This window comes from Pecten maximus, chromosome 3 (assembly GCF_902652985.1).
Source record: "Pecten maximus chromosome 3, xPecMax1.1, whole genome shotgun sequence".
NCBI classification, from domain to species: domain Eukaryota; kingdom Metazoa; phylum Mollusca; class Bivalvia; order Pectinida; family Pectinidae; genus Pecten; species Pecten maximus.
This window is the reverse complement of record NC_047017.1, coordinates 35,919,835-35,934,067: the sequence shown is the minus strand read 5'-3', so window position 1 is coordinate 35,934,067 and position 14,233 is coordinate 35,919,835. Positions and strand designations below refer to the sequence as shown.

Below are 14,233 nucleotides of genomic sequence, written 5' to 3'. Positions count from 1 at the left end.
ATTTAAACAAAGATAAGAAACAGAGACTTCAATTTGTTTTTCAAAATACAATTTTAATAATTTAACTTTATTTCACTAACAGTTGTATAATACTTTACATGATGTATATATTAAGGCATCACATTTGCCAAATCTCGAACGATAAGTAAATGTACACAATCAAATAACCAGCTATTATATCCCATTGCCTACTTGTGATTTTACTCTACCCCAAAACAGGATGTTGCCTTGTCAATGTCAACACAAAGCATCATAACTCCAGGAGTATATCACAGGTACATTGTGTTCAGAATACTGTTGTCTACATCATATTTTTACAGACCACATGTGATCAGGTTGAAATGGAGAATTCTAACATGTACTCTTGGTCCATGGATGGTTAGAAATCCAAACTTGAAATCTTATTGTTGCTATTTTTTCAGTGTAGTATAAAATACTATTCAACAAAACAACTCCATTCCCAGGTAACTATTTATTTGATGGACAATTAAGAATTTGACACAATGTATGATCGTGAGCTCAAGACTTACTTGTACCTATATTCAGCATCTTAATCACAAAAGGCACCAAAAATAAGCTGAATCTAAACATGTTCTAGCACTTCATAATTTCATGTATCATTTTTAGACTGGCACTCAATATCAATGTCATAGCATCACCTAATTACATCAGTAATTATGCTATTGAGACATTTATTTTAACAAGAGTATCGCAGCTTCACGCATTTCCCACCATAGTATGCTTCACAAACATATAGATGTATCAAGACTGAACTGTGCTTCCCTGAGCTGGTCTTGCGTGCATGATAGGTATACCTTGTACCCATGTAACAACGAAGTACAATATAACAACGTAGTACAATAGGTTAAAATGTACTTCACTGAAAATAATGGGGATACCAAATACAGTTTTAACAACAGAGCTGGCGGTATTGAAGCTGGTAATAGTAATACAATAGGTTAAAATGTACTTCACTGAAAATAATGGGGATACCAAATAAAGTTTTTAACAACAGAGCTGGTGGTAATATTTTACTTTACTTTATTTTGGCTAGAACAGCAGCCCGCCGCTCTGTGTTTTGAAACAAGGCCCTGATCAGTGACTTCATCTCATTTGGTGTGAATTCAACTGCTAGGGGGCCTTTGCCCTCTGCCCATCTATCAGAGATCTCTAAAAGACTTGCATTTAGCACTGTAATCAGTTCTTTATACCGAAGCCACTTTGAGACATTTTTCTGGAGTTCAAATGTCAAGTTGACCTTATCATCTGCTGGTGTTTGTAGTAGTGGTCCAGCCTTATCCATAATGATTGTAAGTAGTGTAGCTAGCTGACGAGCGTCATCTGAAGAGATATCCTCCAATACCACGATGGACGCTGTGATGTCTACCACGACCGAATTCAGCAGCGTACCTGTTTAATGAAACCATACAATCATTATAGGACACCTGTTGGAAGATTGTCCCAATAATATCAAATATTGTTTTCAATGAATTTATAACTTATGAGTAGAATAAGATATATGACACATGAAAAAGCAATCAAAAACATGATGTGAATATACAAGAGGCCCAGAGGGCCTGTATCGCTCACCTGGTTTCATGAGATATGAAACAAGAATGATGCTTAAGTATATTTGTTGCTGGTATTGCTATGTCAATATATATCATAAGCATTTTATATGGCTACATGTACATTGGTTTTATTTTAATACTAAAAATGCCAAAAAGTGCATTAATCCATGAAATGAAATTGACTTTTGGCGCGACCCCATAGGGATGCTACTACACAAATGTGAGTGATATCCATTGCTTAGTTTCAGAGAAGAACTTGTTTAGACCAATTGACCCCTTTTGACCCTGCCCCCTGGGGGTCAGCTCCTTCCTTTATGCAATTTTGAATACCTACCCCAATAGGATGCTACCAGTCAAACCATTGCTAAGTTTCAGAGAATAAGTTGTTTAAATCAATTTAGCCAAATTGAACCCTTTTTGGTCCCACCCTTTAGCCCCCTGGTGGCCCGGGTCAACCCCAACATTTTTACAATTTTGAATCCCAACCCCATAACCATGCTACCATACAAATGCGAGTAATATCCATTGCTTAGTTTCAGAGAAGAAGTTGTTTAAACAAATTGACCAATTTTGGCCCCACCCCTCAGGCCCCACCATTTGTACAATTTTGAATCCCCACCCCATAGGGATGCTACCAGGCAAATATGAGAGACAGCCATCACATGGTTTCAGAGAAGAAGACGTTTATATCAATAGCGCCAAACTGACCCCTTTTGGCCCCGCCCCAGAGGCCCCTAGGCGGTCAGCCCCGTCATTTGTACACTTTTGAATTCCCACCCCATAGTGCATCTTCGCTAGCCAAGGCTTCTGATTACGTTACACTACACGAACTCTTGGCGGATATAGTCGTGTTCAAACCGTCGCGCCCTGGAATACCAAGGCACCCAATCAAATCGCGTTTTACATTCTGGCTTGGTTTCGCAGTAAACAAAAAATGCGGCACCCAGTACAGAGCTACATTGCCGACTATGTCATGGCATTTTACCTAAATACAAAAATCACAATCTTTGGGGGAACATTCGCAGTGTTTGATCAATTCATATAAGTCATTGATCACATATCTCATCGAAATGACACCAAACATCGATGTGTGTTTGTAAACATCACCGATGAAGTAACTCGGTAAGACTTGTTTTGATTGGTCGAAAATTTCATGCGTGAAGGGTGGTAATTTCGAATCACCGCTAGAGGGCCAGAACTGACGCCTATATCCGCCAAGGGTTCGTGGAGTGTAACGTAATCAGAAGCCTTGGCTAGCGAAGATGCCCATTGTGATGCTACCAGGCAAATATGAGCGACAGCCATTGTTCGGTTTCAGAGAAGAAGTCGTTTCTATCAATATAGCCAGATTGACCACATTTGGCCCCACCCCTCAGGCCCCTTGGGGGTCAGCCCCATCATTTGTACAATTTTGAATCCCCACCCCATAGTGATGATACCAGGCAAATATGAGCGATAGCCATTGCTTGGTTTCAGAGAAGAAGTCGTTTATATGAATATAGCCGGATTGACCACATTCGGCCCTGCCCCTCAGGCCCCTGGGGGGGGTCAGCCCCATTATTTGTACAATTTTGAATCCCTACCCAATAGTGATGCTACCAGGCAAATATGAGCGATAGCCATTGCTTGGTTTCAGAGAAGAAGTCGTTTATATGAATATAGCCGGATTGACCACATTCGGCCCCGCCCCTCAGGCCCCTGGGGGGTCAGCCCCATCATTTGTACATTTTGAATCCCCACCCCATAGTGATGCTACCAGGCAAATATGAGCGATAGCCATTGCTTGGTTTCAGAGAAGAAGTCGTTTATATCAATAGCGCCAAATTGACCCATTTTGGCCCCGCCCCAGAGGCCCCCAGGGGGTCAGCCACACCATTTGTACAATTTTGAGTCCCCTACCCATAAGGATGCTTCTGATCAAATTTGTTCAAATTCCGATCAGGGGTTATGAAGAAGAAGTCAAGTAAGTCAATTGTTGACGGACGGACGGACGACAGACGACGGACGCCACGGTATGGCATAAGCTCACCTTGGTCCTTCGGACCAGGTGAGCTAAAAATATAAACCACAGATGTAATGGTTTTGTTTATGTCAAAATTAAACTAAACTAGTCTGAAGTTGCCGCCTACATTAATATTTATGTTTGATTGAACAAATTTCCAGAATGATTATTACTCTTCATTGCTTTCTACCAGAATCTTTTTTCATACATTCTACACGAGTCGTCTGCCGAAATAGTGTCATATTTATCAACAAGCTATATGTAAGTTGCCAAGACACTTTCAATCAGCACCTGGCATCAACTATTTTCAACTGGCATAGAAGAGACAATTCTTATTTATATGTTTCCAACCATTTCAGGATGATTCTATGTGGTAACCATAAGAACCTAAGAAATTTTACTGACCCCCTATAGTCTCCTGAGTGCACATGACCTGATTATAACCAAGCAAATGCAACAGTTCTGTCAGAGACACGATAAATTAGTTTTACTTTCATTTTGTCGGCCAAATTAGACCTATCAAGGATATTAAAAGTCTTAAAATCTTTTTTTTTTATTTGTTGTACAATGCATATTTTACAATCATAAAGTATGGCGATGTCAGAAAATATTAAGGCCACTCAAATGACATTGCATGAATTATTGTGCAAACTGTCCACAAAATGTAAACCTTTCCCATTTTTCTTCTGGCCTAATCAACATGGTAGACACTACTAGACAGTCTCATTACAAAGTAAGCAAGTTACAGTAGCATTTGACCAGTATAATCTATGTAAAGTACAAAAAAATAAAGAGGAAGTTTCGATGTGATTGATGTATTAATCGATCATCAGTTGGTTGCAGAAAATTGATTTTACCAGTCACATTGACTTACCATTGCCTTCCAATAACCACTAGATGGCAGCACCTTTACTTACCAAGTTACCACTGCCTTCCAATAACCACTAGATGGCAGCAACTTGACTTACCGCTGCCTTCCAATAACCACTAGATGGCAGCACCTTGACTTACCACCGACTTCCAATAACCACTAGATGGCAGCACCTTGACTTAACAAGTTACCACTGCCTTCCAATTACCAGTAATAGATGGCAACACCTTGACTTACCACCGACTTCCAATAACCACTAGATGGCAGCACCTTGACTTAACCAGTTACCACTGCCTTTCAATAACCACTAGATGGCATTACCTTGAGTTACCACTGCCTTACAATAAACCCTAGATGGCAGCACCTTGACCTACTTCCTTCCAATAACAACCAGATTCCAGCATGACAACTTACCTATTGCCTTCCTATAAACACTTGGAGGAAGAACCTCTTGCCAGACCTTCTGAAGATGATGGAATTGATGAATGGTCTGTTTTATAGCACGTTCTGCATCAAAGTACATATTCTCCTCAGAAACACTGGCAAACCCTATCAAGGAAAACTTAATACTTCAGAAAATATATTTGAAACAACAAAATGGATCTAATTCAAATACATGGAATATTATATCTTAAACAAACATAAAACCAGATAATATTAATGTACTCTAGCTTTTACAATTCTTTTTTTTTTCCATTTTTTTTAATGACATAGACTAGCACTGCAGTCATATTTGATATAAATGTTGCACTAAAATTTACATTTTAATCCACTTTAAAATATTGATTATGCAAGTCACAACAACATTTTGCACCTTTTGCTCCTCCAAGGCACTCCGCCATTACACCTTTCTGTCGCGACATCTGCTGCAGGAAAGTGTCGGTGCCAAGTCGACGGATTTTCTGTACAAGGTCGACAAAGGTTGCATTGATTGTCGGGGGCAACTTTTTACGGAACTGATGGCCCATGGTCATCAAGTGATGGGCAATAAACATACAGTTGTTGTGAAATATGGCTGGAAATAAAGAAGTAATATATAATAATATGTATATATTTATTATTCTACATTTTAGATACAATATTCTCAAGGATTAGCAGTCTCAATAAATATTGATGTAATCCTTACCAACAGAACCTATAGACATACCAGTACAAACATATACAGCCAAATCTGTCTTCACCCTGGCACCTATCATATTATAAGATGGTAGAGGATAGCCCAATCTAAATCAATGATCTATGACTGAAATATTTTTAAGATAATGCAATGCATCGTTTATTCAACTTTTGCAAGTTGCTCTTGTCAAATTACAGATGACAGTTAAAATCATAAGCATGTTCAGTCACCGCATAATTTGTGAAGACAAATAAAAATACAGTATATAATGACTGGATTGAAACAGTCCTTTATCATATGATTTTTTAATTTTGAATCATGATATATACAACTTTACAGATTGCTTTTCCTCTCCGATCCATCCATGAACAATTCTTATTATCACTACTTCTCAAGAACAAATGAATCAATGTACATTGTATATACATATGTATGAATCTTTAGGGATATGTTCACAACAATGATCTTTCTTTATTGTGTGTAGAAGTTATATATATTGATACACAATATATATATGTATATGAAGATGGCCATCATCAGGGCGACATTTTACTTTTATAGGGTATGGGAGGAGAAACAACTTAATGACATCAAGCAGTATGTATACTTAAAACAAGAGATCCCAGAGGGATCTTGGCGCCCACCATTGAATGATCTTCATAGGTTCAATGTCAGATTGATCTTTTCTCTACTTTTCCCTTCCTCTAAGTCTTACTAATCTGTGTAAATTCAGAAACAGCCCTCTATAGCTAGTACTTTTCAAACAAGGGGAACCTATATATAAAATTTAAGATTTAGCGATAATGGCTGTCTGTCGACCATGTTGTTTTTGGATTGGTCCCAATATGCAAAACTAGGCACTGAGGGGAACCTACATATCAAATTTGAGAAAGATCCCTTCAGTGCTTTCTGAGAATTAGCGATAACAAACTTCAATTGTCAAAATCCAAGATGGCTGCCTGTCGGCCATGTTGTTTTCCGATTGGTCTCAAAATGCAATATGCATAACTAGGTACCAAGGGGAACCTACATATGAAATTTGAGAAAGATCCCTTCAGTGCTTTCTGAGAAATAGCGATAACAAACTTCAATTGTCGAAATCCAAGATGGCTGCCTGTCGGCCATGTTGTTTTCCGATTAGTCTCAAAATGCAATATGCATAACTTAGCATCAAGGGGAACCTATATATGAAATTTGAGAAAGATCCCTTCAGTACTTTCTGAGGAATAGCGATAACAAACTTCAATTGTCAAAATCCAAGATGGCTGCCTGTCGGCCATGTTGTTTTCCGATTGGTCTCAAAATGCAATATGCATAACTAGGCACCAGGGGGAACCTAGATATGAAATTTCAGGAATATCCCTTCATTAGTTTCTTAGAAATAGCGATAACAAATTTCAATTGTCGAAATCCAAGATGGCTGCCTGTCAGCCATGTTGTTTTCCGATCAGTCTCAAAATGCAATATGCATAACTAAGCACCGAGGGGAACCTACATATGAAATTTGGGAAAGATACCTTCAGTACTTTCTCAGAAATAGCGATAACAAACTTCAATTGTCAAAATCCAAGATGGCTGCCTGTCGGCCATGTTGTTTTCTGATTGGTCTCAAAATGCAATATGCATAACTAGACACCGCGGGGAACCTACATATGAAATTTCAGTAAGATCCCTTCATTAGTTTCTTAGAAATAGCGATAACAAACTTCAATTGTCGAAATCCAAGATGGCTGCCTGTCGGCCATGTTGTTTTCCGATTAGTCTCAAAATGCAATATGCATAACTAAGCATCAAGGGGAACCTAAATATGAAATTTGAGAAAGATCCATTCAGTGCTTTATGAGGAATAGCGATAACAAACTTCAATTGTCGAAATCCAAGATGGCTGCCTGTCGGCCATGTTGTTTTCCGACTGGTCTCAAAATGCAATATGCATAACTACGCACCAAGAGGAACCTACATATGAAATTTGGGAAAGATCCCTTCAGTGCTTTCTGAGAATTAGCGATAACAAACTTCAATTGTCAAAATCCAAGATGGCTGCCTGTCGGCCATGTTGTTTTCCGATTGGTCTCAAAATGCAATATGCATAACTAGGTACCTCTGCACACTCTAGGCGTAAAAATCCTTTAGCAAAAGTTGCTAAAATACCTTTTTTCTCTTTAGCAAATAAGAAATGGTTTTAGCAAGACAATGTTATTGCTAAGAATTTAATAACTAAATATAGCACACGCATATTTGTTTGATATATATTATTATATATATATTAATACAATGTGTTAAACTATTTTATTAGTAAAGGCAGGCATTAAAAGTGTTCATTATTTAAGAATTTATAAATTACAAAATACTGCCAAATATCATGTATTACCTCAGCGTAAACAAAAAATATTCAACCAACTAAAAAAGCATTGTATCATACCAAAACAGTTGTGTTTTAGCTGCTATTATTTTCATATTGAAAAAGAACACACTTGAGATTACACTGAAATAATGTTATTTTCAACTTGATTTTCAAACCACAACTTATGTTTTAATCTTATCGTTCCCGGGACTTTTTTTTTTTTTTTTTGCGAAAATTGAATCGACTTCCTATTCCTTTAGATCATATTGGTGATAATTATAAGTAATTGGATTTGGAGAATATCTGCTGCATAACCTATTCACAGCATTTCCAAACAGATGCATTTCCAAATAGATGCTTCATACATAAATCACCCTGAACAAATAATTTTGCAGCCCTGTCACAACGTGGGGTTTACCATGAATTGTACCTTATGTAATATATTCGTGATACAAGACATTGAATGATACATACTTGTTAAATACTAAATAACATTGTACATACAATTAATGAAAGTTGAAATAATATTGAACAGACAATTGTCATTTTGTTTTTAGAGCAATGTAAGCTTGCGGCACAGGCAGAACATTCGTCTGCCATAGGGTCACGGCTGCCATGTTTTTGCCCAAGTTATCTAAACGCTTTACAAAGCATTGCCCATCAAACAAACGCTCAAATGATTCAGATTTATTTAAGTACTTACGTTTCCGTAACATACATGACATGTGCTAATCATGTAGTTCGATCATAGGATAAGTTAGATGCAATGACATCGTAATTAGTGAAAACGTAAGTGGTTGAATTAAAGATTTAAGACAGGGGGATATTTATGCAGTCTATAGTATGTCTTAGGTTAAAAACAGTTTCGCAAACGTTGCGAAAATACTTAATTATATTTTCGCAATTAGTGATAACATTTCGCGAAATGCGCAAAATGCGATCGATAGCGTGAGCACAGGGTACCAAGGGGAACCTACATATGAAATTTGAAAAAGATCCCTTCAGTACTTTCCGAGAAATAGCGATAACAAGAATTGTTTACGGACGGACGGAGGGACGGGGGGACGGAGGGACGGACAGACGGACGGACGACGGACCACGGACGCAGGGCGATCTGAATAGCCCACCATCTGATGATGGTGGGCTAATAAAAGCTCACCACTTAGCTGAGGAAAGTTGACAAGGCTTTCCTTGTGGTAAGTCGGGAAGACACTGCAGAAGAGCTCCAGCATATTCCTGACAGCATAGAAGAGCTGTATGGCACTCTGTGGTGAACTCTCACCAGCTTCATGTAGAGTCTCATAAGCAAGGGTCAGCAGCTGCTGAATACAAACACTGAAAACAAAACAAATTTCTCTCAATACAGATTTCAAATCATAAACCATTAAATTTTAATATATCATATTTGGTATTAATAAATAGGAAATGAAGATGGAATTGAAGTGTCTGTAAGACTGACACTGATGTTACCCTATATTATCTATATCAGTATATATTTATGGCTATTTGTCAATTTGGGAAAAAAATCTAAACTATGTATGTACACCAGATATAGCAGTGAATGTAAAACATAAAACTATGATATAAGCAATGGCCTTGCATGTTATTCTCATATTTACCTGATGTGACAAGATGGAAGTTTGAAGGTATTATCACTAAGTTTGCATTCTCCTGCCAAGTCCAATTTCCTACTTTTCTTACTAGAAGGTGCATCATGTCCCTTTTCAAGGGCAGGTAGCTCCCCAAGGGGTTTATCATCTGACACTGCCACAGAATTGTGCATCTCTGATGTCATCAAATTGCGGGCTTTCTCCAAAATTTCCTGACATTTCTTGTTTGCAAAAAGAACATTAACATTTTGTACAAAATCTGTCAATGTAGTTTCATTTGGTGGTATGAATTTCATTTCAGTAAGTTTCTGATTGAAGACCTCAGTAGCAGATACGTCATTCTGAAAACCTTCCATTTGTCTATTACTGGTTGGGATAGCATGCGTAAGGCATTGTTTTACAACGAGATCCATCACTTGGTGAGCCACCATGCCACCCAGTCTCTCCATCAACACCTGGCCTTGCTCATCAATCATAATGTGTAGAAAACAGTCGTTCAACCATTTGAATATCTGTGTTATTTTGGCAAACACTTCTCCTGGGGAGGGTGGTTTCCCTGTAGAGTCCTCACAATATTTCACAGTTAGGGTCTTTGACTGGCCAGTAACACTTTCCTTCAGCACTGTTTTACTGTTAGTAATACAAGGCTGAGCAATGTGAAGTACTAGTCTCTCCCCAAAACTTTTCATTTTTGAATCCAAAAGGTCCAACTTCTCCATCACCACAACAATGTCTTTCAAAACAGACAAATTTGTTGTGCCTGTCATGATCTTAAGTTCACACTTCTGCTGTTTTGTTTCATTACTATCTGGCATTGTCCAAAACACAAGTTCCTTCCATTTGTCGCCGATGTCATAGAGAAATTTTTCCTTCTGTACCCAGTACTCTGTCTGTAAGGCCAGGAGAATATGAACATCTTTGTTGCCTTCCACCAGACTGGACAACAGTTCATGAATATTCAGTATGGCTTCAGCGGCTTTGGAGAAGTTACAAGTCTTGTCTGCTTCTGATATACACTGAAGACCCTCTTGTATCTGAACCAAGCTCTCTAAAACAAGCATAACATCAGTAACCTCAAGCAGCTGACGTTTCAGAGATTCCACGACTTCTGTAGACATATTCAACTGACTCTTTATCTGAAAATAAAATATTGTAGTGGATATAAGTACATACCAGTACTTATACAATACATACATTTCCAGACAGCACTTTGAAAGAACAGATGTCATTTTACTTGTTCACTGCTCAAATCCTCAACATTCAAATGTACATCAGACATGTCAAATATATATAGTACTTCAACCAGTCTTTACATTTAACAGCCAAAAAGTTGTGGCCAATTTACCATACTCCTCTGGCAATAAGCCTCTGCTCGGCATTAAGCTGCCTCTCTTTTTATCAAGTCTTTTGAGCCAGGCATGAGGCCTACATTTGGTAATAAGCCCCCTCCCATTTCCAATTTTGTTCTTCTCCTGAAAATCTTATGATGTATAAAGTTTCAATCTCCTATCAAATTACCCATTAATATTGTTTTCATTCGTTTTTTTGGACAAACTTTCACTATGTCAAGGGCCTGTCTCATGCTTATTGAAACACAAGAATTTGTTTCACTTTCATAGTGGATGAAGGAATTGTAATCAAATTTGATGTAGGGAATCTTTGGGTGAAAGGGACTCTGATGGTCAGACTCATATTGGCGGGATAAACATACCTCATTTTCTATCCTATCTGATACATCTGACATTTCTTTTGATATTCTTTCCACATTTTCTGCCAGCTCTTCAGATGTGCCCATGGTGGACTGGAAATCAACATACTTGTTGTGAGTCACTTCATACACCTGTATCTTGAGGGAGTCAATCTGTTTAGTCAGGGCATCTAGCTTTCCCTGTACCTCCTGTGTCTCCAGCTTACCTAAACATACAATAAAAAAGATTAGTAATACATTTAACATATACATGTACTTGAGTGTATTCAATGCAAAATTCTTTTTTCTAAAAGAACTGAAATTTATTTCCAATCTTATATTTTTTTCAGGAATTCTAACCTTCTAACTATACAGAAGGGCCCAATATATATACTGTAAATCACTTATATTTCGTGTGGGATTTATTTTCGCGTTAATTCATGAGGAGAGTCAAGCGCGAATTCAAATCCCTCACGAATATTTGTATAAGAATGACAAGAATACTTAGTGGCGTAAATGGAATCTACCGTAATCTTTAGTTGGTGAGCAAACATCGCCGCTAAAGTAATGATAGAATGATAGATTATATACTTATATCAGAGTGGTTTTTTTATATCACAAAACACCAAAATTTCACACACACAAAAAAAACCACTGAACACTGATATTGTGGTTGAACTTGGACTTAATTAACTTCTAGACGACGTTTTACATGTAGTTATTTAAGTACAATAGGTACGGTCCCTAGGATTACGGATGGTCACCCGGAATACGTCATACTTTATTACCCACGCTGTTGTAAGTTATGTAAGGTTACATGTATGCATAGCACTTCACATCGCTTGATTCTCGAAAAGATATTTAATTTACCATAACAAAGTTGAAATCAAACAAATTATTTATTTAATTCAAACATTCAGAGCAAATAATCGCCTGGAGTATAAATCATTCGCAATAGACTGTCCAGAGAACTGTTCATCGGTATCACTGTATACACACGTACGTTAATTACAATGTACGTTAACTTACAAATTATTGTAGTCCCGTCATCTTCCAGGCATTCTTAATGAGCCGTGGGTTTTGTTCAATGTCTGACACCGCCTTTGTAAGCCATTTAGCATTATACAGGTACGGTAAATACAATTCAGTATATGGCCAGACACCGATATCACATGATTGAATCACATGACTTTTCTTGTACCGTCACATGACTCTAATAAACAAAATGGCTACCAACATGGAAAAATCGCCGATCTGTTGATATCATTCACGAATTTAAAGTCATTATGAGATCGGAATTCACGAAATTATGTATTCGAGAATAAGTCAAATTAGGTGAGTTCGCTAAATAAAGTACTCACAAAATATAAGTGATTTACAGTATATAACCATTTACAAAATACCCTGTATTAGTCCAAACCACACAGCTGCCAAGCCTATATCTTGATTGATATGGTGAGGAAAATTTTCTGTTAAAAGGTGGCAACTAGTCATGAAGAGGAAACTCTTTGTTCTTGACATCTGTTTTGTTGCAGTTCTCTAATTTTTTCAATGGGGCTAGCAACTCTTTTTTCATTCCAAGAGCACTTTAGCAACTTTTAGTACTTTGATCAATTCAACAATTATGAAGGTTACAAGTTACAACTAAGCTGTAGGAAAAGGGTGATGATTTCATTTTTTTAATTTCAACTACTGATGGAAAAATCAACAACTCAAGCAGGGATCGACACTAATAGTAGCCCGGCAGCCCTGGGCTGCCTGGAATCAAGTCGGGCTGCCTGGAATCAAGTCGGGCTGCCAGAATGTCCAGGCTAGCCGCCCCGTGGGCTGTCAACATTTTCAGTCAAATATGTAATGTTCAGCCAAAGTTTTCTTCTTTTACTTCAACAATTTTATTTTCAAATTTTTTTTCATAAAAACCCTTAGATCTTATATTTTTATGCTCAGAATGGACTAGAATATATCTGATGCTTGTTAATCATGATATGCCTGCCTAATGGTTCCGTTGACATGCATCACCCTAGTTCTCATTTTAAAAAATCCTCTTAATCCAGGTTTGACCTAGATTTGTATGGAAGGTTTTGTTGATTAGGTAGTAGACACTTACGTATACCCTTCCAGAACATCTGGCCTTATTCTCCATGTACTTTTTCAAGTTTTAAAACTATCGTCAGGAATCGATGGATATTACAAAGAATATTTTAAGACGTAACAGTTTCACTTTGACACAAAATGTTACATCTTGAAATCTGAATGGAATTTCTGCAGTTCTTCCGGCAATTTCGTTTTTAAAGTCTATATTCTTCATAAAGTACTATTTTGTAATTAATCACAGTAGGCCTGTACATGTACTGTAATATTGACTGTACTGTTTCAGCCAAACATCCTAATAGCTTTTCATCACTTTGACACAGCTAGTCTACTTACCCGCTGACGTCAAAACTTCTGTCACGAAGGAGGCCATTTCAAAAGATCTCTGATCTTATTTAGATAGTTGTCACAAGTCAAGTTGATGGCAGTCACTCTTGCAATGTTGTCATTTTAAAAACCGCCGTCATAGGATATGGCGCGTGTACTTCAAGGGAGGTAATAGATGAATAGTTTGAATCTGGAATAAAATTACATTCGGAACACCTCGGCCGATTCTCTACGGTCATGATACATCCGAGGTTAGATGACCGTAGAGAATCGGCCGAGGTGTTCCGAATGATAAAATTAATTACTTTAACTAAAATTAGTACTGAATTCTTAAAAAGACAACCGACTAGAACTTCATCACAAACTCTTGTGATATACAACAATTTAAACTGATTGACGTTAAATAACTTACGTATGCTTTACATTCGTTAAATTCCGGTCGTTTCCGGTAACAAAACGAAAGTACAGTAGATCTAAGTCTACTGTAATCGTTTCAGATTACTTTTAATTCAAATTCAATTCGGCTATGATCATTACGAAAGACAAATTTCACAAAGAGTGTCTTAAATCATATAGTGTGACATTCATTAGTAGAAGTCACTTTGCGCGATCT

The 14,233-nt window shown here is 37.5% G+C and overlaps 1 protein-coding gene across 1 annotated transcript; it reads right to left on the bottom strand.

Moving 5' to 3' along the window:
* Positions 1-32: 32 nt before the first annotated feature.
* On the bottom strand, positions 33-13,798 carry LOC117324022 (centromere/kinetochore protein zw10 homolog). Its single transcript, XM_033879616.1, has 7 exons — positions 13,630-13,798; positions 11,227-11,429; positions 9,525-10,651; positions 9,065-9,240; positions 5,259-5,459; positions 4,859-4,993; positions 33-1,410 (listed from the first exon to the last, which is right to left on the bottom strand). Exons 1-7 carry the CDS (start codon positions 13,664-13,666, stop codon positions 1,037-1,039), a joined length of 2,253 nt encoding a protein of 750 aa, XP_033735507.1. The 5' UTR covers positions 13,667-13,798; the 3' UTR covers positions 33-1,036.
* Between the last annotated feature and the right edge of the window lie 435 nt (positions 13,799-14,233).

Coding starts and splice junctions, on each gene's coding strand:
- LOC117324022 (XM_033879616.1), bottom strand. CDS start 13,666: ATGGCCTCCTTCGTGACAGAAGTTTTGACGTCAGCGG. Junction 4,994..5,258: donor GTGCCTTGGAGGAGCAAAAG/GTGCAAAATGTT, acceptor TTTCCTTGATAG/GGTTTGCCAGTGTTTCTGAG. Junction 1,411..4,858: donor TGTTTATAGGAAGGCAATAG/GTAAGTTGTCAT, acceptor TTCATTAAACAG/GTACGCTGCTGAATTCGGTC.